The sequence below is a fragment of the Penicillium brevicompactum genome (genome assembly GCF_028827555.1).
Source record: "Penicillium brevicompactum strain IBT 35665 chromosome Unknown utg000005l_segment0_segment0, whole genome shotgun sequence".
In the NCBI taxonomy this organism is placed as follows: domain Eukaryota; kingdom Fungi; phylum Ascomycota; class Eurotiomycetes; order Eurotiales; family Aspergillaceae; genus Penicillium; species Penicillium brevicompactum.
In genome coordinates this window covers 3,973,027-3,995,335 of record NW_026623208.1, presented here as the reverse complement: position 1 = coordinate 3,995,335, position 22,309 = coordinate 3,973,027, and the positions used below count along the sequence as shown (strand labels likewise).

The following is a 22,309-nucleotide window of genomic DNA, read 5'->3' as shown; positions in this document are numbered from 1 at the left end:
ACATCCTCGGACCGCCCCATTGACCGCCCTTTATTCTGCCTGATTATTCCCAATGTTATGCCACCGCTCTCTTCTCTCCGCCAAGCTGCAGCCAGACCCACTATCTAGTGGTCTGCAATGCGCTTCTTCTGACTAGGATCGACAGCCAGTGCCTGGTTGAACTTTGTCAATCTGTTCTCCGGCATACACAGGTTTGACCCAGTGAAGAGATTTCTACAGATTCACTGTGGTCGAGAACAAGTTGAGGCGGAATGGCACATTCTCTACGGAGTATGGAGGACCAAGTTAGGGGAAGCGCTTGGACCACTTCCACTGTTAAACGATTATGACGAACTCACCGCCCTCAGGCTCTACACAAAGTTTCACCACGTGATTGGAATTCACCTACCGCCTCCACCATTCTGCCTATCGAAGCTCTTCCAGACGAAGCTCCATTGGCTGTTGTCCAATATTGACCAACGATGCATCAGAATGTAGTGCTGCACACGCAATTGCGTCGATGCTTGCCTTCAAGGCTACCGATTGGTGTCCGACACAGCTTGGGAGTGCGGTTTAAGTCGCAAGTGCCACGTCCGTCGCAAAAGCATATCTCGGCTGTTCCCAAAGAAAAAGCCGCTGCACCCGAGTCTGCGGTTCAGAGAACATTACACACCCCGAAGACAAGCACGCGAAATGGTATTATTTCTTCGAGATGCGAAAGTGAGTCCTTGTGCTGACCCAAACTCCAGGACCTCCGGAGCGGATCCTAGTCTACTACGGCGGCACGGGCCGAGCTATCTTTCTGGGAACCCTTCGCATTTCGACGGTGCTTCTTTTCGGCGCTGCCTGCTTGATCGTTGCGCCGGAATGCGCCGTGGCTGATTACCCGTGGTATAGTGTACCAGGAGGTAAGTTGAAACACCGGTGTCGTCCATTCAATATCTCCTAACACTGCTTCAGTGATTGCCGCCGGCGCTCTTCCAATGCTGTTTGTCTCATATACAGCGGCGCCGTATGTGAATTTCATCCATCTGGCATTGCCGGCATTTGCCCGGAAGTCCCGCGAGGCCGCCGCGCAGTACGCCAAGGAGCTGCCACCCACAGCCGTTTTGTATCTCACCAGCATGCGGTTCAACACCATTCCTCGCCAGACAACTGTGCGCATTGGAGACCTGGTTCCAACCAAAGATGTTCTACGACCTGTCACCTTTCAAAACCTGAACCCCATGCCGCATCGCTGGTGGCAAGGCAAGACGCCGACCCAGTTCTATACCGATGCTAGCAGCAAACCTGGAAGACAAACATCGGCCTTTTTCCCGGAATTGTGGAATGACATTTATCAACATATCCAGAAGGCGAAGCCGCGTTCGCTTTAGTATATCCATGCGGCCTCATATGATTGTGGACGTTCTACTATTAATTGCATCTTTTTTGTGTCCATTTTGATCTCTTTTTTGAACCTTTCTTTGGGGTCTTCTTTGGTAACTTGCTTTGTATCATGTTTGGGATCATCTTTTTATCTTTTTGCCCAATCACCTTTTCAAGGTTGGTTTTGATCGTATTCTTCAGTCGCTGTTATCATATCCCAGGTCCCCGACAAGACACCAAAGACGAAGAACTCTCTACACTGGCAAGAAATGAAGAAACGGGGTGTGTCTGTCTCTTCCTAGGTTATACCTAGCGTCTTGCTATGGAAATGACCGAACGAAGAATGACGCGGCAAGCAATTCATGCTACCAACCATCATCATCTGGCATTGAGGCATCGCACCAGGGCGTAAAGGAAGATTCATTTACCCAAGTCATGCATGCTACCCGTGGACAGTCATGTGTCTTACTTGACATCGTACTCGTACTCGTACTCGTATTTGGGCTTCACTTCATACTTCAAATCAGACCTGGCATCGCTTTCTAGTCTGTCTTGATTGTGACCTCGGGAGCTAGAAAAACCCCTTGAAGACCTACTTGAGCCTCAGAAACAGTTTGAGCAAGTACCAGTATGATAGGTACATCGATTCTATGTCAACTCTGTTGAAGATGAATAAAGAGCACTAGATTGTCAACACGTTAGGCCTTTGTCTGGTTGGGAGATTCAACAAACTCTAGATGAAGAAGATTTGATTCCTAGTAAGTCCACGGGCATGATCATTCCTCTGGATGTAGTACCCCCAAATCTCGTTCATTTTACACGTGCAGTTTGCAAGTGATTTCTTAGCATGATGTCTCTTTTGGTATGTAGGAGATTCTCGGCTTTCTGGAGCCGAGGATTTTATGTCACTCGAGCGCCGAGTATATTCTGCACTGGAGCTCATACACACTACAATGTGCGTGACCAGGCGCGCCGGATCGAAAATATAGAAGCTCAACTCTCATATCACCGAAGGCATGGGGTGTTAAAGTGAACTTTTGCCTTCACTGCCACCCTCTTTCTTGCCTTTGGATTTCCTCCCTACTTCTTGGGTATAAAACGACTCTTCACATCTCCCTTTCTCCTTTCCTTTGCAACTACGCAACATCTCTTTCGTTTGTGCCTCCAATAACATATTTCTACACACACACACGACAACATCCTATCAATACTTTCTTCAATATGCCTCCCAAAGCAGGTGGTGGCTCCGGCCAAGCTGATGGCTCTCCTCCTCAGCCAAAGTCTACTCCAACCAAAGTCACGCCGACAAAGGAGAAGAATGAGAAGCTTATTCCTACACTCTCCTCCACCGAAACCCGACTTCTGGCCTTTTCCACTTATTGGGCAGACGCCTCCAAAGTGAGTTTAAGATTTTCTCCATACAACTTTACTTGTCTTCTGACCTCATCCTTCATTCATGCAGGTCGATTATGATGAGCTTGCTTCACTGGCCGGCATCATGCCATCTTCCGCGCGCACCCTCTTCCGTGCTGCCAAGCGCAAGATGACCAAGCTGGTTGATGGTAAGACTCAGATGCCCTCACTGACGCCTACAAAGACTTACTGATGATCCGATCTAGAAGGCGCTAGCGATGACCACCCAACTCCGGTCAAGACGCCCTCCAAGGCTGGACGTAAGCCAAAAGTTGCGAAGAAGGCCGCCCCTGCTCCCGTCCCCACCACCACGGATGAAGACACTGAGATGGAGTTTGATGAGGAGGAGTTCAAGCCTCTGGCTGGAGAGCCTGATGAGGAGGCAGCCAACACCCTCCTGGAAGCCAGCATCAAGACTGAACGCCAGGACACCCCAGCTCTCCCTGAGGTTTAAACACATTCGTTGCCTCACGTGTTTATGGGTCCCAACATCTGGCACTTGTAAATTTCGAGTTTTCAAGGATTGCCCTTGCGGATGAATTTTGCACATACTTTTCCCACGAAACATACACTCACAAAGATCAAACACCAAAAAAAAATTCCCTTCCTGCTTGCTGAGGGGTTGAAAAAAGAAACACAAAAAAAAATGAAAAATATGGGGGCGGGGGGGGGAGGACTTAGTACATACTTTAGTTAAATCAAGACTGAGTCCGTGGGATCATTGTGCCTTACGTAGCTTCAAAATATTGACACCATGCTTCCCTGTAGTATGTGAACACTGAATACTGACCTCAGGAATTTAAACAGCTTTGGGGTCAGGCACAATGCTCTACCAATTCTGGGAAACTGTAAGTGAGGCACGCTTCTGGATGCTTCCAGGGCAAAGGAGGTCCATTATAGGAGAGCATTAAAGATGGCAAGAAAAAGAGAAGGTTGAAAGGGCCATGGAAACAACATGCAATAAATAATAACATCTAGGAAGCAGGCAGCCTCATGTGACGAGTAGCAAACAACCAACCTTAGGAAGCAAGAAAATCAAAGAAGCATCCGGAGGAACATGTATGAAAGAACCTTGGAATATGTAGTGACACAAACGAAATTCGCAACATCACAGTTGCAATCGTAGCTCTATAGCTTCAAATCGTACAGATCGTTCTCACTGCTATGTACGTCCAAGCAAACTTGTCCAGCAACAGCCACAAAAAAGTCAGAATTTCCAGATATTTGAAACCTGTTGTTTCAGCCGTAATCCTGGGCTCTTATACAAGATTTTTCTTCATCCTTGATCGTTCTCTTCGGGCACTCTTTGAGTCCGAAGTAGCCGCGGATGTCCTTTCAGGAACTCTGGAGATACAGATATGATTTGCACATCTTTCGAGCTTTCATTCTGGCAGATGGTCATACTCTTCCTAGCTAATACGAATCAATTTTACACATGGCTACCCATCCTCAAGAGGAAATAAATTTCAATCATGCACTTCCAACCTTGAAGCGTCTACGGGTCGATCATATTCTCAGAGATTCCTGAAACCCTCGGGTTCAACCGACAGGCCGTAAATGCAGGATTGCTTAGGCATTGGGGGACATCCAATCCTCTTGGCTTGAGATTTCGTCAATTGAACGTCACTTCCATATTTCCGTTGATTCTTCTTTACTGAGTCTCTTCGTTACTGAGTCGTCACTTGCTGGATATCTCAGATAACAGATATTTAAAGTATGTGATATGTCCAATATATAACCTTGGAAGTAGACGGGAATATAGCTGACCAATAGTCGTCACTCGGATGAATTGACCTCATGAAACCTTGAATACTCTACTGGACGGACACACATCTATTAGAAAAATGATAGAGACTGCAGCGAAAGAGTGATGGGAGTTGTCCCAGCGTCAGTTGGCACTTGGACAGTCCCTGACGAGTTTGGAAAATATCTTGTTTCTTTCGTTCCTAAAGCCTATAAAACGATCCATCCCGAAATAATTTCTTCGACTTTCATCCACTTCGATTCTTCAATTTGATCACCTACAAAACTTCCCAGATTTCGCATCAAATCTTCAACATGTCTTCCTCTGAGAACATTATTTCCAGTCTCACTGCCAACGAGATAAGGCTGCTCGTGCTCGGCACCGTTTGTACCCCTGTCAAGGTTCGTGAACGAGTGGTTTTCTTTATCCCTAGAGGCATCTCTTGCAAACTACAGAGCTCACAAGGTTAGCCTTCTGATACAAGAATATCACTAACGCGTCATTCTTCAGATGGACTTCGACAAACTGGCCAACCTCGCCGGCATCAAGAGGGCCTCCGCTGGAGCCATGTGGGGACGGGCCAAGATAAAGCTTGAACGGGCTCTCGGCGATGAACTTGGTTCCATTGAATCTCCCACAAAGACCACCAAGGCGAAGAAGATTGCACGCAGCCGCAAGAAGGATAACAAAACCGAACCCGCCGAAGAGCCTGCCGCGGAAAGTGAGATGGAAGGCGGGCCTGTCGTGGATGCTGAGGCCAGCGAGGATGACTAGCCTCGCATTCAAGGATGAGCCGCTTGGACAAGCTGTCTGTGCTTTTTTTTAAGCTCATTGGCTCCTGGGAATTTCTTACTTTGAAGGGAATTTGCACAATGAGTCTGCGTCCGCGCCATTCGACTTCAAATATTCTTTTCAATACCACAACCGTGCAGGTACTCGACCTTTCCTTTCAAACCGTAGACCATGATAGCTAAGAGGAAATCTTACAAATGGCACTGCCTGACAGAATGGCTGCGGCGGAATTGCCTTGATGTTCATATAGGGTTGCACTGTTCACGAGACCAGCATCAAAACACCCATTGAGAGAAGGCCGGAGGATTGCCAAAACAGATGTCTGGATATTGGTCTCTTCATGGGGCATAGACTTTCTGGTCTCAGACTACTAGGCCACGCCTGTGCAAAATCCTCTTCTCTGTCTTGGAGACACAAAAGGCTTTGCTACTAAACTGACCGACTGCTATCAAGATCACCCACAATTTACAGTGACAACAATAACTTTGTGATCACGTCTTCCTAAAATCCAGCGCCTTGGGAATGATTGATATACACCCACCTTTTTCAACACAAAGCCATGTCAAGATATCAAAGCAAGGGCTTGAAATATACTGGTGCGGCTCTTCTAGCATGGCGTGGACGTGCCTGGCAAAACGCTACCACGCTACCAAGACGAGCGTACAATCAATTCCCCTCAAAGCAACTTCTGAGCACGAGCAAATTTACTTTCCTGGGACTGCGCATTCGTGCAACGAGTAGCCACTTGCTATAAGATCCCTCTTTGTCCCTCTTCGGTATTCTTCAACCTTCCCCCTCACACCCCCTTTTGTATCGACCCAGATATTCAACTATGCAAGTGGAAGCAGATGCAACATCCTGGAAGAACATCCACTTCCCCAGTTACTTGGGTATACAGGGAAGCTTGATAAAAGCCCTGCTACTTGCAAATCTGTGCACTCATGATGTCATTATACTTCCTCTCCGTGCTTGAGTTCTACTAATTGGTGAATGTTTATAGGTGGATTTTGAGTTACTGCTTGAGATTCTCGGCCTCAAATCTCTGAATGCACTCCAGACCGCGTATTACAAGGCTGTTCGAGAATTATGTTTTCGTTTTGGGGTCCCGAGAAACATGACCAGTACGAATTTGAAGAAAGCTTTAGCTGCCCAAAACATTCTCATCGATCAAGAGAGAGACAAGACAGATAATCCGACCACCGAAACGTGCGAAGGTACGGAGTCGGGCAAGAGCCATCAGAGTCCAATGGCAGGTTTCCCTTCCTCCATGGGCAGAGGCCCTGGCGAGGACGATCGACTGGAGCCATTATACCGGAGAAGGTGGAGTAAGAACTCCAAAAAGCCAAAGTACTCGCCAAAACTCAAAAGGAAAGCGGGTCGCAGGGTCAACGCAGACGGTCGGCCATTGGAGAGGGAGGTCGACAATTATTATCAACGGACTGATAACAGCAATGGGCCCTCGGTTGAAGCAGCCCAGCAGACCGTATCGCCGTGGGTCATCACCCCCAAGCCCAAGAGAATTAGAAAGCCTGTCAGTAACAGAAAGGACGGCAGCAAGCAGGCCCAGCAACCCCAACCAACAGCGCCCCTTGGTCCAAAGCATCATAACACGGGTGCAAAGCCCCGAGAGCCCGAGGCCACACGAGGCTTCAAGCGGCGTCGAGTGGAAGATCCCGCACAGGAAAGACATTCAGAGTCGGTTCCCGTTAGCCAACCACACAGATCAGCATCTAGCAGCTTATCTGTCACACAAGACGCCCAGTCCCAGACTGCACAAAAGAAAGTAGTCAGATTCGCTACCGTCAATGGCCCGACCAAGGGGGTCGGACATAACTCCCAGGGTGAAAGCAGCAAGATTCCCCAGCCAGTCCCTCGGAACAGCCCAGAGGCCAACCGAGCAAAAAAGAATGGCAAACTCCCCGCGGCGGTGGTTGCAGCTGCGCCTGTGAACGATGATGCAACAATGAACGATCATTCTCATGCGCAGCCTGAGAAGCTGGCACCTGCGAACAATGCCCAAGATGACGTTGCACCAAAGGAGAATGGAGTAACTCACGAACAAATGCCACAAGAGCCCGCTCAGTCCTCGCAGGAAACAGTTGGGCAGGCTCTGGGTGGGCTATCTCTTGAAGGTGATCTCGAAGTTGGTGGATCTGACCTGCCCGATATTGATTCTGCGGAACTGGATGGATTGAACCCAGAAGAGATAGGAAATGGATCGGAGGAGCCGTACGACACGGAGGATGAGAGCGAGTATGAAAGCGACAGTGACGTCGAGAGCGTTGATGATCTGGATCCTGAGCAGGCTGGGGAAGAGGGAGATGAGAATGGCCAGAATCCATTTTACCATTCCACCTCTGATCCAGATGCTTGAGTGATTGGTGTGAGAGTTACGTTGCCGGAAAATGAAGGATAGGTAGTATGTTGAGTTCATGGCGCTTTATGGTTGAGATGTGTTCCTGGATGAAGTGTTCGAGTCCTGTTTATCAATTACTTGCTAGAGTTAACAAACGTCCTTGGAAAAGAAAAATTTCAAAACAAGAGTCCATCGATGGAATTGAGAATTAAAAAAATCGCTTCATTTTAATGCTGCAAAGCCGTACAGATGGTAGACTAGATCCACATAGCCTGTTAAAAGAAAAATGCAGAGTTGATGCTCTCGCATATAGAAACAGAAAAGAAAGCTGACAGTAGCAGCCAGTAAATCGTCAAAGACGAGAAAGATAATCATACAACCACATTAAGAAGGAAATAAGATATCAGGGATCAAATGATGGGAGATCAAAGTGCTTCAATAGCCTTCATCAAGACATCGAGACCGCGATCTGTAACATCGCCAGCGTTCGAGTCTTCTTGGGTGACAGGCTCCCGCAAAGCCCAGGCAACATCACTCCACCACCCAAGACCAACATACCCACCGCCCTTCTGACGGTCCAGGCTCTCTTTGAGTCGACTGGTGTGCTCCCATTGCTTGGCAGCGTTCTCGGCGCATTCAATGACTTTGCTGGGGATACCACACATGGACGCACAGTGCATACCGAAACTGCCTTCGGCGACACCCTGCTCGAGCTTGTATAGGAAAGCGACACGGCGCTCGGCGTCGTCGACGTGGATGGCCATGCGCTTAGGTGCAATCTCCGGGTGGTTCTCGAACTCGGCAGCAAGGGAGTGGTAATGGGTTGCAAAGAAGCCCAGTGCACCGATGTGGGTTGCGATGTGATGCAGAACTGCCTGCGCAACGGCCACACCGTCATAAGAGCTAGTTCCACGACCGAGTTCGTCCAGAATCACCAGAGAGCGGGGTGTGGCCTCGGAGAGAATCTTCTTCGTCTCTGATAGCTCAACAAAGAAGGTTGACTGAGCAGCGAAGATATTGTCATTCGCACCAAGACGTGACATGATGCGATCGACAGGAGTCAAACGAGCTGACTGACAGGGAAGGTAACATCCAATTTGAGCCATAATGACGGCAACACAGGTCTAGACTCGTTAGTAAATTTCTTGACATGAAAGAAAGGGAGAAAAGCATACCATTCGGAGAACAGTGGATTTACCAGCGGCATTAGCACCAGTCAACAAATCAATGCTAGCATGTTTGCCACCGAGCTGAATGTCGTTTGGAATGAAATCTTCGACCGAAGACAGAAGACAGGGATGACGGAGCTCTTCAAACTCAAGGACACTGCGCTCGTCTTCCACGAAGACGGGGCGACAGCTGGGATGGCCGATAGCCCCAGAAGCCTTAGCCAGACTGATGAGGCAGTCAAGCTGTGACACGATGCGCACGGCAGCCAACCAAGTGTTGTAGTTTTCATCGAAACGAGCGTGGAATCTGGCAGCGACTTCTTTGACGATCTGATTGTGAGTCTCCTGTGCCTCTTGGAGCTTGCGAATGAGACTGCGCAACTCTGGGAAGTAGTAGCGCTTGACTTGCTTTGTTGCGGACATCTGGTTCCAGTCGCTAGGGATGTTTTTCACCTTGATCGGAACCTCTAGCTGATAGATCTCCTTGCCGTTGTCTCGATAACAAATCGCAGAAGAGCCCAGATCGCGCCGAGCTTTCTTGAGGAGATTATCGAGATCTTTGTGGAGCTCCTCTATCTTTTCCTGAGAGTTGTCGAAGTCTTCCTCGACGCCAGTTTCGGGAATGAGGATTCCGTTTTCCCTAGCCTTGGGTCGATCAAACGCTGTCTTCCAATATCCCAGGAGAGAGGACAGATCAGGCATAGCGCTTGTTAATTCCCCAATGATGCTCTCATTTGAAGCAGCTCCATTCTCTTTCAAGAGACCCATCGTGTAGTCAATCTGCTCGAAGCCTTCAAGCACACGAACGAAATCCTGGGCCTTGCAGATTCCCGCGTGGATGCGTGAAATCAGACGTTCCAGATCGGGCATCTTTGTGAGTTGGGCGGAGAATTGATCCCGAACACTTGGATCAGCATTGAGTGAATCGACGGCATCCAGACGAGCATTGATCCGTTTGGAATCCACCAGTGGGTGACACACCCATTGCTTGAACATACGCTTTCCGAAAGGCGTGATGCATCGGTTGAGAAGCTGGAAAAGGGTGCCTTCAATCCCACCATCGAAAGAGTTCGCGAAAATCTCCATGTTGATCAAAGTCTGTCCATCCAGCACAAGACTAGTGGCCTTCTTGATGGGATCATACCATGTGAAATTTCCGATGGTGATTAAGTCTCGTTCGATCTTGAGCAGTCGGAGGTATGAAACCATGGCACCGAACGCGCACATCACCAACTCCTTCTCGCGAGCCTGGCGAAGAACTTCGGGCCAGGCTGTAACGTTGTCGTCATCCGTGGACACGAAGTAGTCGCTGGCTTCGAGTTCTCGAATGGTGACATCAGCTTCCCAGAACTCCTTCACTGGTTTCATGAAGTTCCAGATAGTGGTTGGGCTGGTGTTGTTTTTCAAGATTCGCATGGCTTTGGTAGAGACGCAGGCCTTCTCCAACAGAAGCTCCTGTGGACGGGTCTGCGCTACGAAGGTCTCGAACTTGGTCATGTCCACATCATCTTTGAATTCAGACAAAAAGAATTGGCCAGTCGCTGTGTCCACGAACGAGATACCAAACGCAGGGAGGTCGTCCACGACAGCTTCCTTGATGGCAACACAGTAGGTGGACATGTCATCTTGGAGCATCGATCCCTCGACCAGAGTACCAGCCGTAAGAACACATGCAAGTTCTCGCTTGATGATTTTGTCTTCCTTCGTAGGCTTCTTGCCCTCTCTCTCGCGCATTTCCTTGCCAAGAGCAGATTCGGACTGATCGACGCGGGCGATCTTGTAGCCCTTGGCAACGAATTGGTTTGCCCAATGGTCCAAACTCATCTCGGGAACACCGACCATGCGCATGTTGACTCGGTCCGTCAGCTTCAGGTCGAAGAGCTGGTGGCCAATGGTGGCATCATTCTCGTAAAGCTCGTAGAACTTGCCCTTCTTGAAAAAGACAACTGTATCCCAGAACTTCTGCTTGATTTCCCAGTACTGCTTCTCAAATGGCGAGAAGCGAGACCATGCCAGAGGAGGAATGTAGAGCGTGCGAGGATCATAGTCAGGATGGCCCTTGGGGTTGCCATCAATATCCTTGAGTGAAGCGAGCCATGAATAACGTTGCTCGGGCTCCTTGATGTGGGCTTTTTCTTTCTTCGCGCTCGGTGTGGCGGTAGAGGCAACCACTGCTCTCTCCTTTCGAGGTTCCTTATTCTCGGGATCAAATGACCATTTCTTCGCCGTTCCAGCTGAGCCTCCGCCCTCTGGGAGGTCCATGTCTATGTCATCATCGTAAGTGGGAGGCGCAGGCGGCGGCGATGATGGGGCCGAGGATTTGCGTGCCGATTTCGTGCTAGGTCGCTTGCGCTTCGGGGCCGCGACCTCTTCGTCGGAATCGTCTGCGACAACAAAGTCGTCCATTTCTATAGGTCGTCAGCTATGCTCCAACATATGCAGGTACATTCCCAGCTTACCGTCTTCCGAGAGCGCCACGTCATCTTCGGCGTCCTTGAATTCATCCTCACTTTCAGGTTCCGTTCTTCTTCTCTTAGTGGCGCGACCTGTGACGCGATCTTTGCGATTAGGACGGAATATGACCTCGTCGTCGTCTTCGCCCTCCGAGTCAGATTCTTTGTAGCTGACTTTCTTCTTGCCCTGTAAACCATGAGTCAGTCAGAAATAATATCCAATTGTATTCTCACAGGGAGCTCACTCGTCGTGAAGGAGACATGGTGGAATTCGGCTCTTGCTTGGTGGTCTAAAGAGTGAGAAGTCAGCGTGGGGCAAACAAAAGAGAGGAGATGGTTTCAATCTCACCTTTCCAGCTCCACCATTTTCCTCCTCATCATCCGGAATTGGCAGATCACTACTCGGCACCGGACTCAGGTCCTGAGCGAAGCTAGAGAAGCTTCGCTTCTGATCTTTCGGTGTAGGCTTAGCCGCGCTTCCACCACGGTTCTCGGATGCTCGCTGAGCTGGGGATGAGGCCGGTTCACGTGTACGGTTCGAGGAAGGAGTCGCTGGTGACAATTTCTGGAAGAAGCCCAGGATGGACTTCTGGCTACGCATGTTCTGCGTGCTGGGCGTGGCGCGCTTCAATGCGGGCGACGACGCGGGCGGGGATGAGGCCGATGCCTTGGCCATTATGCTGATATACGGGACGAATTCACGCGTCTACTCGGGGCATTGGGGTATATCCGAGTGTATGGTGTGTAAGGAGCGAAGTTGGGAAGGGAGGACACGGGTGATAGGAGATAACGCGGACCGCGTCGACGCGTAAAGCACTTTTCGACCTGTCCGATCGATCATACCCGCTTTCTACTCCACTCTTACGGCTTTGCACGTTGGAAAAATATTATACATGTTATTGTAAAATTACAGGTCTAGTGGAGATTCACATTTAGTTCTTGGACTCGGGCTCGGTCGAGTCTGGTTCGGTTGACTCGGTTGACTCGGTCGTTCCGGCCTCCATCTCTTCCCAACCAGGAGCAGTGAGCCCTTGCTTGCGGAATTCTTCGTCGCTCACAATGTTGACGGACTTGAATTTCCACTTGCCCAGCTTGAGGATCAAAAGGTTGTCATTGAGGACGAACTCTCGTGTCTTCTCTGCTGCCCAGATACGAATGGGTGTGAAAGAGAGCGCGTCCGTCATCGGCCCGCTGTCACCAGGGCGACTGCCGACCTTTGCGCCGTTGTTCACAATGACGCGGTGACCCTCGCCCTTGGATGAAACAAGGCCAGCTGACCAGAGCACCTTGTTAAAGGGCTGGTTGAAGACAAGGGACTCGGGGAGGACGACCTTCATATCACCCATGTTGGCAAAGTTAGTCTGGGCCGCGTACGGGTTTCCGGATTGAGGAGTAGTGAAGCCGGCGGTCGGTGATTGCGCATGGCTGGCGGGAGGGGAGGAGGATTTAGTGAGAGGAGTTGGGGCGGATGTAGAGGCCCGGGGACGGAAGAGCTGACGGTGTTGAAGGGCGACTGCGTCGGCTTCCTCCTTGCCGTGAACAAGCTCGACAAACTCAGAGGCAAGCGCGTGCTGCGCAACACGCTTTGAAGGGTCCTTGTTCTGCTCTTCCATGAGGATAGCAATTTCAGGCAGGGGGATGAAAGTGAAAAGCTTGAGGTAACGCTCAACAACATCATCGGGCGTGCGCACGAAGAATTGGTAAAGCTCGAAGGTAGAGGTCAGGTCCTTGTCGAGCCAAATAGCATTTCCTGCAGACTTTCCAAACTTCTCTCCATTCGGCGCAGTGAGAAGTGGTGTGGTAAATCCAATCGGGTGGTCAACTTTTGACTCCAACGGGTTACGAACTTGTTCGTCCGCAGTATTCCTGCTGATAGACTTCACGGCCTCCATGCCGAACAAGATGTTTCCATACTGGTCGGCACCACCAACTTGAATTTGAGTTCCTTTCTGGAACATAGTCCACCAGTCCCAAGCTTGAAGCAATGGGTAGGAGAACTCGGCGAACGACATACCGTCACCCTCCAATCGAGTCTTGACACTGGGAAAAAGTAAGCTCATGAAACATTCGTCAAAGTTGGGAAAACCCACGTATCTCTCCCAAGCATTGGACCAAGTCGCATGTAAGCACCAAGGTCTCGCAGCACCTCCAGGAATGGCATAGAGTTCCACCAAGTATTATTGTTGGTTAAAGCCCGCTTCCACATCGGCTGTCTCGTGTGTCCATGTCTTCGGCCGTACTGTTCAATGCTCACACCAAGCTTCTTCAATTGCATGTGCATGCTGGCCATGTTCGCTTTTCGGATAGAGGAGTGAACTGCGTCGCGGCCCTTCAAACGACCGCTGGGGTCACCGACTCGAGATGTCGCACCGCCAAGCTGGAGAACGTTAGCTGGTGTCGTGATAGACCTACACCACAAAACTCACCAAAAATGTGACCGGCAAGCCCCAGACATATCCCCAAGCGAGAACCATGAATGGAAGCATATGTCCAACGTGCATTGAGGGAGCAGTCGGGTCAATGCCAACGTATATACCAGCCCGCTTTTCCGTTATGATTTCATGCAACAATTCGCGTTCTCTAAAAACCACAAAGTCAGCGAACAGTTCAACGAGACTCTGACACAAGTTGAAAGAGGTGAGTGCACTTACCCAACAACATCGTGAATCAAGCCTCGCTCCTCCAAATGTTGCGCAAAGTTCAAGCGCTTGCCTGCCTTGATCTGCTTCGCGAACCCAGCCCATTCCTTCTCGCCATCTTTCATGCGCTGAACATATTTTTGTGTGATCCACCTCTGCTGCTGGAAGCATGTGCTAGCACTCGACAGTATGGGCCGATTGCTGTTACCGCGCAATGGAAGTGCTGTTGCGGCGAACCCGCGCGCTCCGGTTGGGATTCGACATGTCGACAGGTTTCGGTATGGCGCCCGGCTGAGCGATGCCGTTTGGGGCCTCATTGGACCGGTTTTAAAATGCAAAAAGAAAGGAAAAATGCTCACAATTGAACTCGAGTTTGGCCACGATCGAGCGGAGCTCCGAGATTCTTTTCGATAAAGGCCGGACTATTGATGTTCCGCGTCTTATCTTTTTGTGTTGATCTGCTTCCCAAACGGGAGTTTCTACCTTTTCTCTACGGAGTACAGTAACCACAACATCCCATTGACATTCAACAACTGAATATAGTTTCTGGTCTCTATCTCAGGATACCGCTGCAACTTGAAACAAATATCACATCATGAAAATTTGGACAAATACCTCATTGCTCCACCCACTGTCCAATTTCATCTTCTTCCACGCTGCCAGTACATCAATGGCCAGGACATTAGAATCCTCTCCGCCCTCTTTCCAAACCGTCTTCTGGGGAACCGGCTTCCCCAGAATCATCACCATGAAGTTTTGCGCAATGCTTCGGTTCTTCAGATCCGAGATATAGACACCCAATGTGCCAAGAGCCTTCAGGCTGATATTAAACCGTAGACGACCATTCTCCACAACAGATATGTCGGAGGTCATCACCGCAGCTGCACCAGTCATCTTACCCAATAAGCCTAGGACAGCAACATGAGTCAATTCATCGCGAGAGGTATTGTCTCCGTGCCTCCCCGGAAGCGCAAACGACCGAGTAGGATATGCGGTGAGAATCTCCCACCCTTTCGGCTCGAGTACAATGGACACCAGAGAGTCCTGAGTCAAGGGTTGCATGCGGCTTGATACCTTGCCACTAGTGTGTGCGCGAACGATATACTGGGAGTTTGAATCCTCGTGAATACCTGGGAAATCCATCAATGACACAATGCTCGATGCCACGTCAGAATGAATATTGAAAAGGCCCAATATGCCGCTGCCCGTCTTGGCCCAGCCTGTGTAACTTCCGACCCGCAGAACATGTCCTTCGTTGTAATCGTGATATATGTCAATCGTGCGCCCAATGACACTGGGTCGGAGAATGACAGTGATTTCTGTTACGGTTTGTGCCGTCATTTGATCAAGCAGAGATAGGTCATGCTTTCCTGGCTCATCGGTGATGTAAATCGGTCCACCTGATATGCATCGCGCTGCGGCATGGAACGATGCATATGGGTGGCTGGTTTGGAACATATCCCAATCAGGCAAGACATTAAGGTATCGGGTGAGGAGTGAGTTATGTGCGTTGCAAAATATGTGCCATGGATGTGAGGCTGGTATTTCGGGAAAGAAGTCATCGGAGTTTCGTAAAGGTAGAGTCGGTTTGTTGGTTGGCATTTGGGAATGGAACATTATCTGTGGTGTCATTGAGCCACACGAAATAGATCGAGTGCTGAAGTGCTTGAGCGAAGCGATAGACCACGCATCTTGGTAGGAGGTCATGAACCTTCTTCGATCTTCTGGGTCTTCCAGCAAGTCGATGAAGAACTGTGCATCAGTCTTGACCGAGTCAACACCTGCCGAGCTGAGGAAGTTATAGAATTCGTCGTAGAAGCGTTGGATATCATCAGGGTCAATCGTGAGAATATTGCCGTCCGGAAGATTCTCTGCAATGGGCCCATGAGGCGCCGGGTCTTTGATCTTCACCTGCTTGGCTTTGAACCTTTGAGCCAAGTCTCCATCTGGAGCAATTCCTCCCCAGTACCCTAACAAGGCATGCCAGACAGCAATGTGTTCAACCTGGGGATTTCTTCGGCGAATGAGGTCCACAGTCTGCTTCAATCCTCCGGGGAACCCTTGGGAATGAGCCTCGAAATGTTCCAAGCCTCTTCGGAACTGAGATTCCCCTTCATTGTGATTGGCCTGCCACCCGTCATCAATAATCAGGTTCACAATATTGATCCCATTTTCTTTCAATGAATTCAAAGCATGCAAGATCTTTTCTTCGGTAAGATCTTGTCCAAGCCCGTTCCAGGTACAATATGTAAGACCGTCGAACCATTGCGATAACCACTGTGCAGTCTCATCCTTTTCCACAAACACAACATCGTCCCCTGGGGGAGATAATGGCACTGGCTCTTCGCGTGCTGGATCGGTTTGTTCGGCAAACGGCCGGATCACTTTGCGTGCTTCATATATCACTGCGGACAAGGCAACTTCAAAGTCTTCTGCAGCTGCTATGAGCACATTGAATCTCGAAGGCTCCAGATTATCGCTTTTCGCATTGACGACAACTTCACCATCATGTCCTGATTGAAAGACGGTCAGAACATTGTCGATTCCCGATACTGCCAGCAGAACCAAATGCGCGCCATCTGTTCGCAGGAAGGAGCACAATATAGCATCCTCGGTGAGTCGGAATTTCTCGCGCCCATGTCTTGGACCCAGCCATGGACTCCAAACCCGTACGAGAGAAAAGTTTCTTGCCGTTGATGACGGAGTACCGAGGACAAGGTGTTTCAAGCTTGATAATCCATCACTGACCGGAGGTATCTCACCAGTGACAGACCAGAGAAGAGCCCCCGGCGCCTCGCTAGACCTCGATACAATTCCCAACTCGTTCGACAGATTATCGATATACTTCCCAAGTCCCACTTCGGTCCTTGATTGAGAGATATCTCCAGGCCTGGTGGCCCTCAAATCTGAGTGACTTGGATGATAGACGATCTCACCATCGCTTACAGGGTGCTTCTGATTAGCCCATTGCCAATCGGCATCGGGACCTGTGCGGAAGCGCACAGTGAATTTAGCATGCCCACCGTCTGCAGAGAGATCGATCTCTTCTGAGAATACATGGCGATAATATTGATTATTATGCTGATTGCCATTCAGCAGCGCTGCATGATTTGTATTGCATTCTTGGAGTGGTAGTGCCGTCCACTCAGAGCCGGTGATGTTATGCCAGATCTGCGCTTCCCAGCGCTGTGCGGGGAACGCAGAACTTGAGTCTATGGTGACTGTGAATTGCAGCTGGTCTAAAAATTAGCTTTCTAGAAAGGACACTTGGAACAATCATTTGTTTGCAGGGAGGGGGGTTGGTTTGGTACGGCGAATGGTAAGACTCACCGCACGCTCACTGAATGACAACTGAGATCTTCGAAGACAAGTCACTTGCCCTAAGGGTGGATAAGATGTTATTCTGGCAAACATAGCCATTTGATCTGGACGCGCAAGTCGCCCTGGCTGCATTGAGTCCCGGATGGGTAAAGACGAGGAACGGTCGGTTTCGACCTGCATTTGAGGGGTAGATTCTGATCCTTTTTGATGAGACAAGGAGTTCTTAAACAGAGACAAGCAGTTAAAATACACGCGTACACCACCTGGGGACCGTAAATGATCGGAGAGATTGAGCGAACTAAGCCCCGCGAGGTTGGGGTTGTGGCTGAGGAAGGTGGCGGGGAAGCTGTCACCTGCATGATCCAACTTCACCTTTGCTGTCAACTTCAAGAAGCCAGTAAATGTATAGGTATATTGTCAGAGGTGGGATTGGGATGGCCTAGCGGTGCAGTACAAACCTTCATCAGCTGGACTGACCGGCCTCGCGGCATTATTCACAAAATATAAGCCCGTCGGGTTCACGACTCTCGACGGTGGAATATTTTTGTCTCCGGTTCGACTTCCCCTTTACTCTTTTTTGTTTCTTTATTTTTGACATTTGAATCTACTTCTTCCGTATGCACGTCTCTTCGCAGACCGACCCCAATCGGAGTGAGGTATCCCCTCACTCTATTTCGCTCGTAGGACCCCACTGGGACCACATTCATCGGATGATCTACGTGTACAGAAAGCCATGATCTACGCGCTGAACCTCTCCACTGAGGATTCGGGACTCATTCCATAATCATGAATTGGCTAGGATACGCACTAAATTGTCAACAATCTAGCAAGATTGCCTTCACCTAGTTGATCTTGATAGTCAACTTGCCGAAGTGCTTCTGTGCCCACTGCGTCATGTCAGTACTTGATCATCGTGTCAAGCGCGAAACCACTTACCATGTACTCATAAGCCTCCTTCGTCTGGTCAAGGCTAAACACCTTCTCATCCACAACTGGATGGATATCATTGGCCTCAATAGCTCGAACCATGTCCCGCATCAGGGCCTTGCTGCCAACATAAACACCCCGGACGGTGCAAATGTGCGTCAAGGTCTCCAGGACTGTTGGCAGAGTCTTAGCGTCCACGCCTCCGAGGAATCCAATGACGCTGATGATACCCTCTAGCTTCACACACTTGAAGCTCTGCTGCAGGGTTCCGCTACCGCCCACTTCGATAATGTGATCCACACCTGCCTCGTCAGGAGTCAGTTTGCGAGCTGCTTCGCCCCAGTTGGGCTCTGTCTTATAATTGATGACATGATCGGCACCAAGCTTCTTGAGCTTCTCGGCCTTTTCAGCCGAGGAGGTTGTCGCAATCACTGTTGCGCCCGCGGCCTTGGCGAACTGCATCGCTCATCAGCATTTTCAATTCTCCGCTAGATATTATCGGATTTGGTCTTACCTGCAAGCCGAAGATACTGACACCGCCAGTTCCCTGCACCAGAACGACCTGGCCGGGCTTCAAGGGCTTCAGACCATACAGCGCATTCCAGCTGGTGAGCGCCGCACATGACAGGGTACTCGCTTCTTGGGCAGTCAAATTGGCTGGAGCTTTGACAAGTCCGGTCTCGTTGAATACCGCGTATTCGCGGAGAACACCGTCGACTGCGCCACCTAGACCTGTGGCTGCGGCATGTGGGTCGATCTCACCATACTGGTGACCCTGGTTGAAGAGGGTTGCGACCTGGTCACCCTTCTTGAACTCGGCCACCTTGGATCCGACTTCCACAACTTCACCCGCGCCATCAGAGCCCGGGACAACGGGGAAACTGAGAGCGAATGGGTATGCGCCCTGTTGAAAAAGGGAGAGGGATGAGCTATCATAGTCCGGAAAGGCTGTTCTCAAAGCCACGGAGTCTTATTCTCACACCTACCTTGGGGATAATCAAGTCGCGATAGTTCAGCGACGCAGCCTGGAGCTTCACCAGGACTTCATTCTCACCGACTTTCGGGACGGCGGCATCCTTGTAGACAAGACCGTCGAGGTCATGCTCCTTATCTTGCACAACCCACTGTTTCATAGTTGAAGGAGACATTTTGAGATATAAGCAATCGATTGACAATGTGCAAATTGACAGGAGTTCAGTCTGTTCAAATAGTGGGGTGGCAGGTTATATGAGGACCCTGACGTATGCGATCCGCGTTCGGTTCCACCCGGAAAGATTATTAAGAAAACACAAACCTGTTAAGGACCTCCCGAGCTCATTTTCGGTTGGAGCTTGAAACTCAATTCGACTGGTCTGGGTTGGACGTGGAGCTGCTTGAACTGAAGCTCGTTGGTGGGTTTGAGCCTACCCAATGTCCCATTTTGACCTGCGATAGGCCCATGTCGGCCTTATTGACTTCACACTGCTTTTCGGGGATTTGCCATATGCGTGGTACGTTCTTACGACTGACTGCGTCATCTGTGCCACTGAAATGAGATATGATGAGACTCTTCGATGCCCAGGTGGTCATAGTAGGGCGAGCTAAGAAACGACAATGTAGCGAAGTACAGAAACAAAGCTAGCACATAAGCGGAATAGCTCATATCCGCAATTGTGCAATTGCAAAAGAATATCACGAGTGACTCTGGATTATCCACTTAGTTTACATCTTTCCGAGCTGCCGATGGCGCGAGATCGACACTGAAGATGTCGCAAGACTGTTCTTGGAGCGGGGAATGCGACATAAATAGCTGGCAACCCCTCCTGTCGCGACTTGGGTGAAGATCTATCTGCAATCAACTCAGCGATACATTCTAAACGCTATACTATACATCATGTCTCTCGGGCGAACTTTCAAGCTCAACTCGGGCTACCAGATCCCTGCTGTCGGTCTCGGCACTTGGGTATGTTCGATTCAAACAATTTATGACAATGCTGACTTTATTTCGTCTAGCTCTCTAAGCCCCATGAAGTTGAAAATGCTGTCGAAACCGCCCTTCGTCAGGGCTACCGTCACATTGATGCTGCTGCGTGTTATCAAAATGAGAACGAAGTAGGCAACGGATGGAAGAAGTCCGGCGTGCCTCGTAAAGACATCTTTGTATGTCAAGTCAGAAATTTCTATGCTAGCAGCAACTCATAACATACTCCAGATCACCAGCAAGCTGTGGAACACACACCACCACCCAGACAATGTGGAGGAAGCTATCAACAAGACATTGAGCGACCTCCAAACCGACTATTTGGACCTGTACCTTGTGAGCCTTTCTGACCGGATTGCAACATACCTCCCTAACATTGCACCAGATCCACTGGCCCGTCGCTTTCGCGCACACTAATGAGACTCTCACGCCGACGGACCCGGTGACGAAGCGATTCCGACTAGCCGACGTTCCGGTCTCCGACACCTGGGCTGCTCTCGAGAAGTTTGTCGAGGCGGGCAAGATCCGAAGTATCGGAATAAGTAACTTTACTATCGCAGCGACGAAGGAGCTGTTGAAGACTGCGAAGATCCCGCCCGCTGCGAACCAGATCGAGGCACACCCTTACCTGCTGCAGCCGGAGCTCTTCTCTTACCTGAAAGAACAGAACATTCTTCCCGTGGCGTACTCTCCCCTCGGTAACAATATTTATGACTTGCCTCGGTGAGTAATCGCTGTTAATAGCCAGGTGATTTGTCAATTTGCTAATCCGATCTAGTGTGGTCAATGACCCCGTCGTTGAAGATATTGCCAAGAAGCTCAACAAGGACCCTGCGCAAGTCCTTATCTCCTGGGCCATTCAGCGAGGCTCTGCTGTGTTGCCTAAGAGTGTTACGCCGTCGCGAATCGAGAGTAACTTCCAAGGTATGCTTTTCAACCGGTTTTCTACTTGAAGTTCTCAGCTAACGAAAAAAAGACTTTGTTCTTCCCGATGAGGAATTTGCAGCTCTGAACAAGCTGGACAAGAACACCCGTTACAACTATCCTTTCCGCTGGGGTGTTGATGTCTTCGAGGAGCTGGGCGCCGCTGAAGCTGAGCGCCGCGCTGAGGAGCATGCTGCCACTCAACGAGCTAGCACTTAATTTTGAAGTAGAGAACACGATAGAAATATATTCAACGTCAACCCTTTTCAAAAAAAACAATTCAAAGTTCCAAGATCGTCAATTTTGGAACCTTAAAAGACTCGATGGAATATTGTCTATTTGTGAGATTTCCCGCAGGAACATATACTTCGAGGGCGCCTCCAAATCAACTCACAAAATCGCAAATAAGCACCTTCCGCCCGTGGCTTTCCGCCAATTTCTTTCGCTCACCATATATTTCACTCTACATCCAACACAACATTTGAGAAATCCTCTCCGACAATGCATTCAGTGAAGGGCAGTCGAGTGACAAAGCCCAAAGTGAAAAAGGCGCGACGCGTCTCAGGTACCCGCACCCGAATTGCACCTGGGCGATCGCCAAACAACGAACGTGTACCCTAACTAACACAACCAGCACTCCCACTGGTCGAAAGAACCAACGCACTATCAATTGAAGAGTTCAAATCTCAGTACGCTCCAAGTGATGAAAAGTCCAACAGCGAAGACACCGCCGTAGACATCTACTCCGCAGCCACGATCTCCACCTCAGACCTAGAAGCATGTCTAGATCTAGTGGAGCAGACGTCCGGCGAAGCGTACTCAGCCTCCAGCTCCGGGTGGTCGCGTCCGAAGAAGCGCAAGGAGATGAAATTGCCCGATATGAAGTATTTGATTGTGCGGGGCACATCTGCCGACGAGCCGTCGGGTCGGGAGGTGAGTGGGTTCTTATCGTTTATGGTGACCTACGAGGATGGCAAGGAGGTTGTTTACTGTTACGAGATCCATCTTTCGCCGAGGGCCCGGGGGCGGGGTATTGGGAAGATGTTGATGGAGCGGATGGAGGGGGTTTGGTCGGGCTGTCGGGTTGGAGAAGTCTATGTTGACGGTATTTAAGTCGAATGCGGTTGCGACGAGGTTTTACGAGAGGCTTGGGTATGGAGTTGATGAGTACTCGCCTGGTCCACGGAGATTGCGGAATGGGACTGTGAAGGATCCGGATTACTTGATTTTGTCAAAGGGATTGAAATGATGGAATGCTATGAAG

General features: G+C 49.8%; 11 protein-coding genes across 11 annotated transcripts; 6 read left to right on the top strand and 5 right to left on the bottom strand.

The window, feature by feature from the left end:
- Positions 1 to 461: 461 nt before the first annotated feature.
- N7506_007368 (uncharacterized protein) lies at positions 462 to 1,355 on the top strand (the record flags this gene model as incomplete). The annotated part of the gene is made up of 3 exons (XM_056956661.1): positions 462 to 675; positions 729 to 887; positions 940 to 1,355. The coding sequence occupies 3 exons, from the start codon at positions 462 to 464 to the stop codon at positions 1,353 to 1,355; spliced, it is 789 nt and encodes a 262-aa protein (XP_056810995.1).
- Positions 1,356 to 2,568: 1,213 nt separating this feature from the next.
- Positions 2,569 to 3,214, top strand: N7506_007367 (uncharacterized protein; the record flags this gene model as incomplete). Its single annotated transcript, XM_056956660.1, has 3 exons — positions 2,569 to 2,745; positions 2,810 to 2,909; positions 2,967 to 3,214. 3 exons carry the CDS (start codon positions 2,569 to 2,571, stop codon positions 3,212 to 3,214), a joined length of 525 nt encoding a protein of 174 aa, XP_056810994.1.
- Positions 3,215 to 4,818: 1,604 nt separating this feature from the next.
- N7506_007366 (uncharacterized protein) lies at positions 4,819 to 5,278 on the top strand (the record flags this gene model as incomplete). Its single annotated transcript, XM_056956659.1, has 2 exons — positions 4,819 to 4,905; positions 5,015 to 5,278. The coding sequence occupies 2 exons, from the start codon at positions 4,819 to 4,821 to the stop codon at positions 5,276 to 5,278; spliced, it is 351 nt and encodes a 116-aa protein (XP_056810993.1).
- A 1,132-nt stretch (positions 5,279 to 6,410) lies between these two features.
- N7506_007365 (uncharacterized protein) lies at positions 6,411 to 7,670 on the top strand (the record flags this gene model as incomplete). Its single annotated transcript, XM_056956658.1, has 1 exon — positions 6,411 to 7,670. One exon carries the CDS (start codon positions 6,411 to 6,413, stop codon positions 7,668 to 7,670), a length of 1,260 nt encoding a protein of 419 aa, XP_056810992.1.
- Positions 7,671 to 8,077: 407 nt separating this feature from the next.
- N7506_007364 (mismatch repair ATPase MSH6) lies at positions 8,078 to 11,950 on the bottom strand (the record flags this gene model as incomplete). Its single annotated transcript, XM_056956657.1, has 5 exons — positions 8,078 to 8,776; positions 8,828 to 11,229; positions 11,281 to 11,461; positions 11,520 to 11,564; positions 11,624 to 11,950. The coding sequence occupies 5 exons, from the start codon at positions 11,948 to 11,950 to the stop codon at positions 8,078 to 8,080; spliced, it is 3,654 nt and encodes a 1,217-aa protein (XP_056810991.1).
- Positions 11,951 to 12,206: 256 nt separating this feature from the next.
- On the bottom strand, positions 12,207 to 14,230 carry N7506_007363 (tyrosine--tRNA ligase MSY1; the record flags this gene model as incomplete). The annotated part of the gene is made up of 4 exons (XM_056956656.1): positions 12,207 to 13,314; positions 13,365 to 13,651; positions 13,701 to 13,854; positions 13,926 to 14,230. The coding sequence occupies 4 exons, from the start codon at positions 14,228 to 14,230 to the stop codon at positions 12,207 to 12,209; spliced, it is 1,854 nt and encodes a 617-aa protein (XP_056810990.1).
- Positions 14,231 to 14,501: 271 nt separating this feature from the next.
- N7506_007362 (putative raffinose synthase protein Sip1) lies at positions 14,502 to 17,414 on the bottom strand (the record flags this gene model as incomplete). The annotated part of the gene is made up of 2 exons (XM_056956655.1): positions 14,502 to 17,147; positions 17,244 to 17,414. The coding sequence occupies 2 exons, from the start codon at positions 17,412 to 17,414 to the stop codon at positions 14,502 to 14,504; spliced, it is 2,817 nt and encodes a 938-aa protein (XP_056810989.1).
- A 662-nt stretch (positions 17,415 to 18,076) lies between these two features.
- On the bottom strand, positions 18,077 to 19,309 carry N7506_007361 (zinc-dependent alcohol dehydrogenase family protein; the record flags this gene model as incomplete). The annotated part of the gene is made up of 4 exons (XM_056956654.1): positions 18,077 to 18,121; positions 18,171 to 18,617; positions 18,676 to 19,065; positions 19,148 to 19,309. 4 exons carry the CDS (start codon positions 19,307 to 19,309, stop codon positions 18,077 to 18,079), a joined length of 1,044 nt encoding a protein of 347 aa, XP_056810988.1.
- A 190-nt stretch (positions 19,310 to 19,499) lies between these two features.
- Positions 19,500 to 19,730, bottom strand: N7506_007360 (uncharacterized protein; the record flags this gene model as incomplete). The annotated part of the gene is made up of 1 exon (XM_056956653.1): positions 19,500 to 19,730. The coding sequence occupies one exon, from the start codon at positions 19,728 to 19,730 to the stop codon at positions 19,500 to 19,502; it is 231 nt and encodes a 76-aa protein (XP_056810987.1).
- A 304-nt stretch (positions 19,731 to 20,034) lies between these two features.
- N7506_007359 (uncharacterized protein) lies at positions 20,035 to 21,264 on the top strand (the record flags this gene model as incomplete). Its single annotated transcript, XM_056956652.1, has 6 exons — positions 20,035 to 20,103; positions 20,154 to 20,300; positions 20,353 to 20,457; positions 20,507 to 20,844; positions 20,900 to 21,045; positions 21,098 to 21,264. The coding sequence occupies 6 exons, from the start codon at positions 20,035 to 20,037 to the stop codon at positions 21,262 to 21,264; spliced, it is 972 nt and encodes a 323-aa protein (XP_056810986.1).
- Positions 21,265 to 21,546: 282 nt separating this feature from the next.
- On the top strand, positions 21,547 to 22,294 carry N7506_007358 (N-terminal L-serine N(alpha)-acetyltransferase NAT4; the record flags this gene model as incomplete). Its single annotated transcript, XM_056956651.1, has 3 exons — positions 21,547 to 21,655; positions 21,680 to 22,137; positions 22,160 to 22,294. 3 exons carry the CDS (start codon positions 21,547 to 21,549, stop codon positions 22,292 to 22,294), a joined length of 702 nt encoding a protein of 233 aa, XP_056810985.1.
- Positions 22,295 to 22,309: the final 15 nt, after the last annotated feature.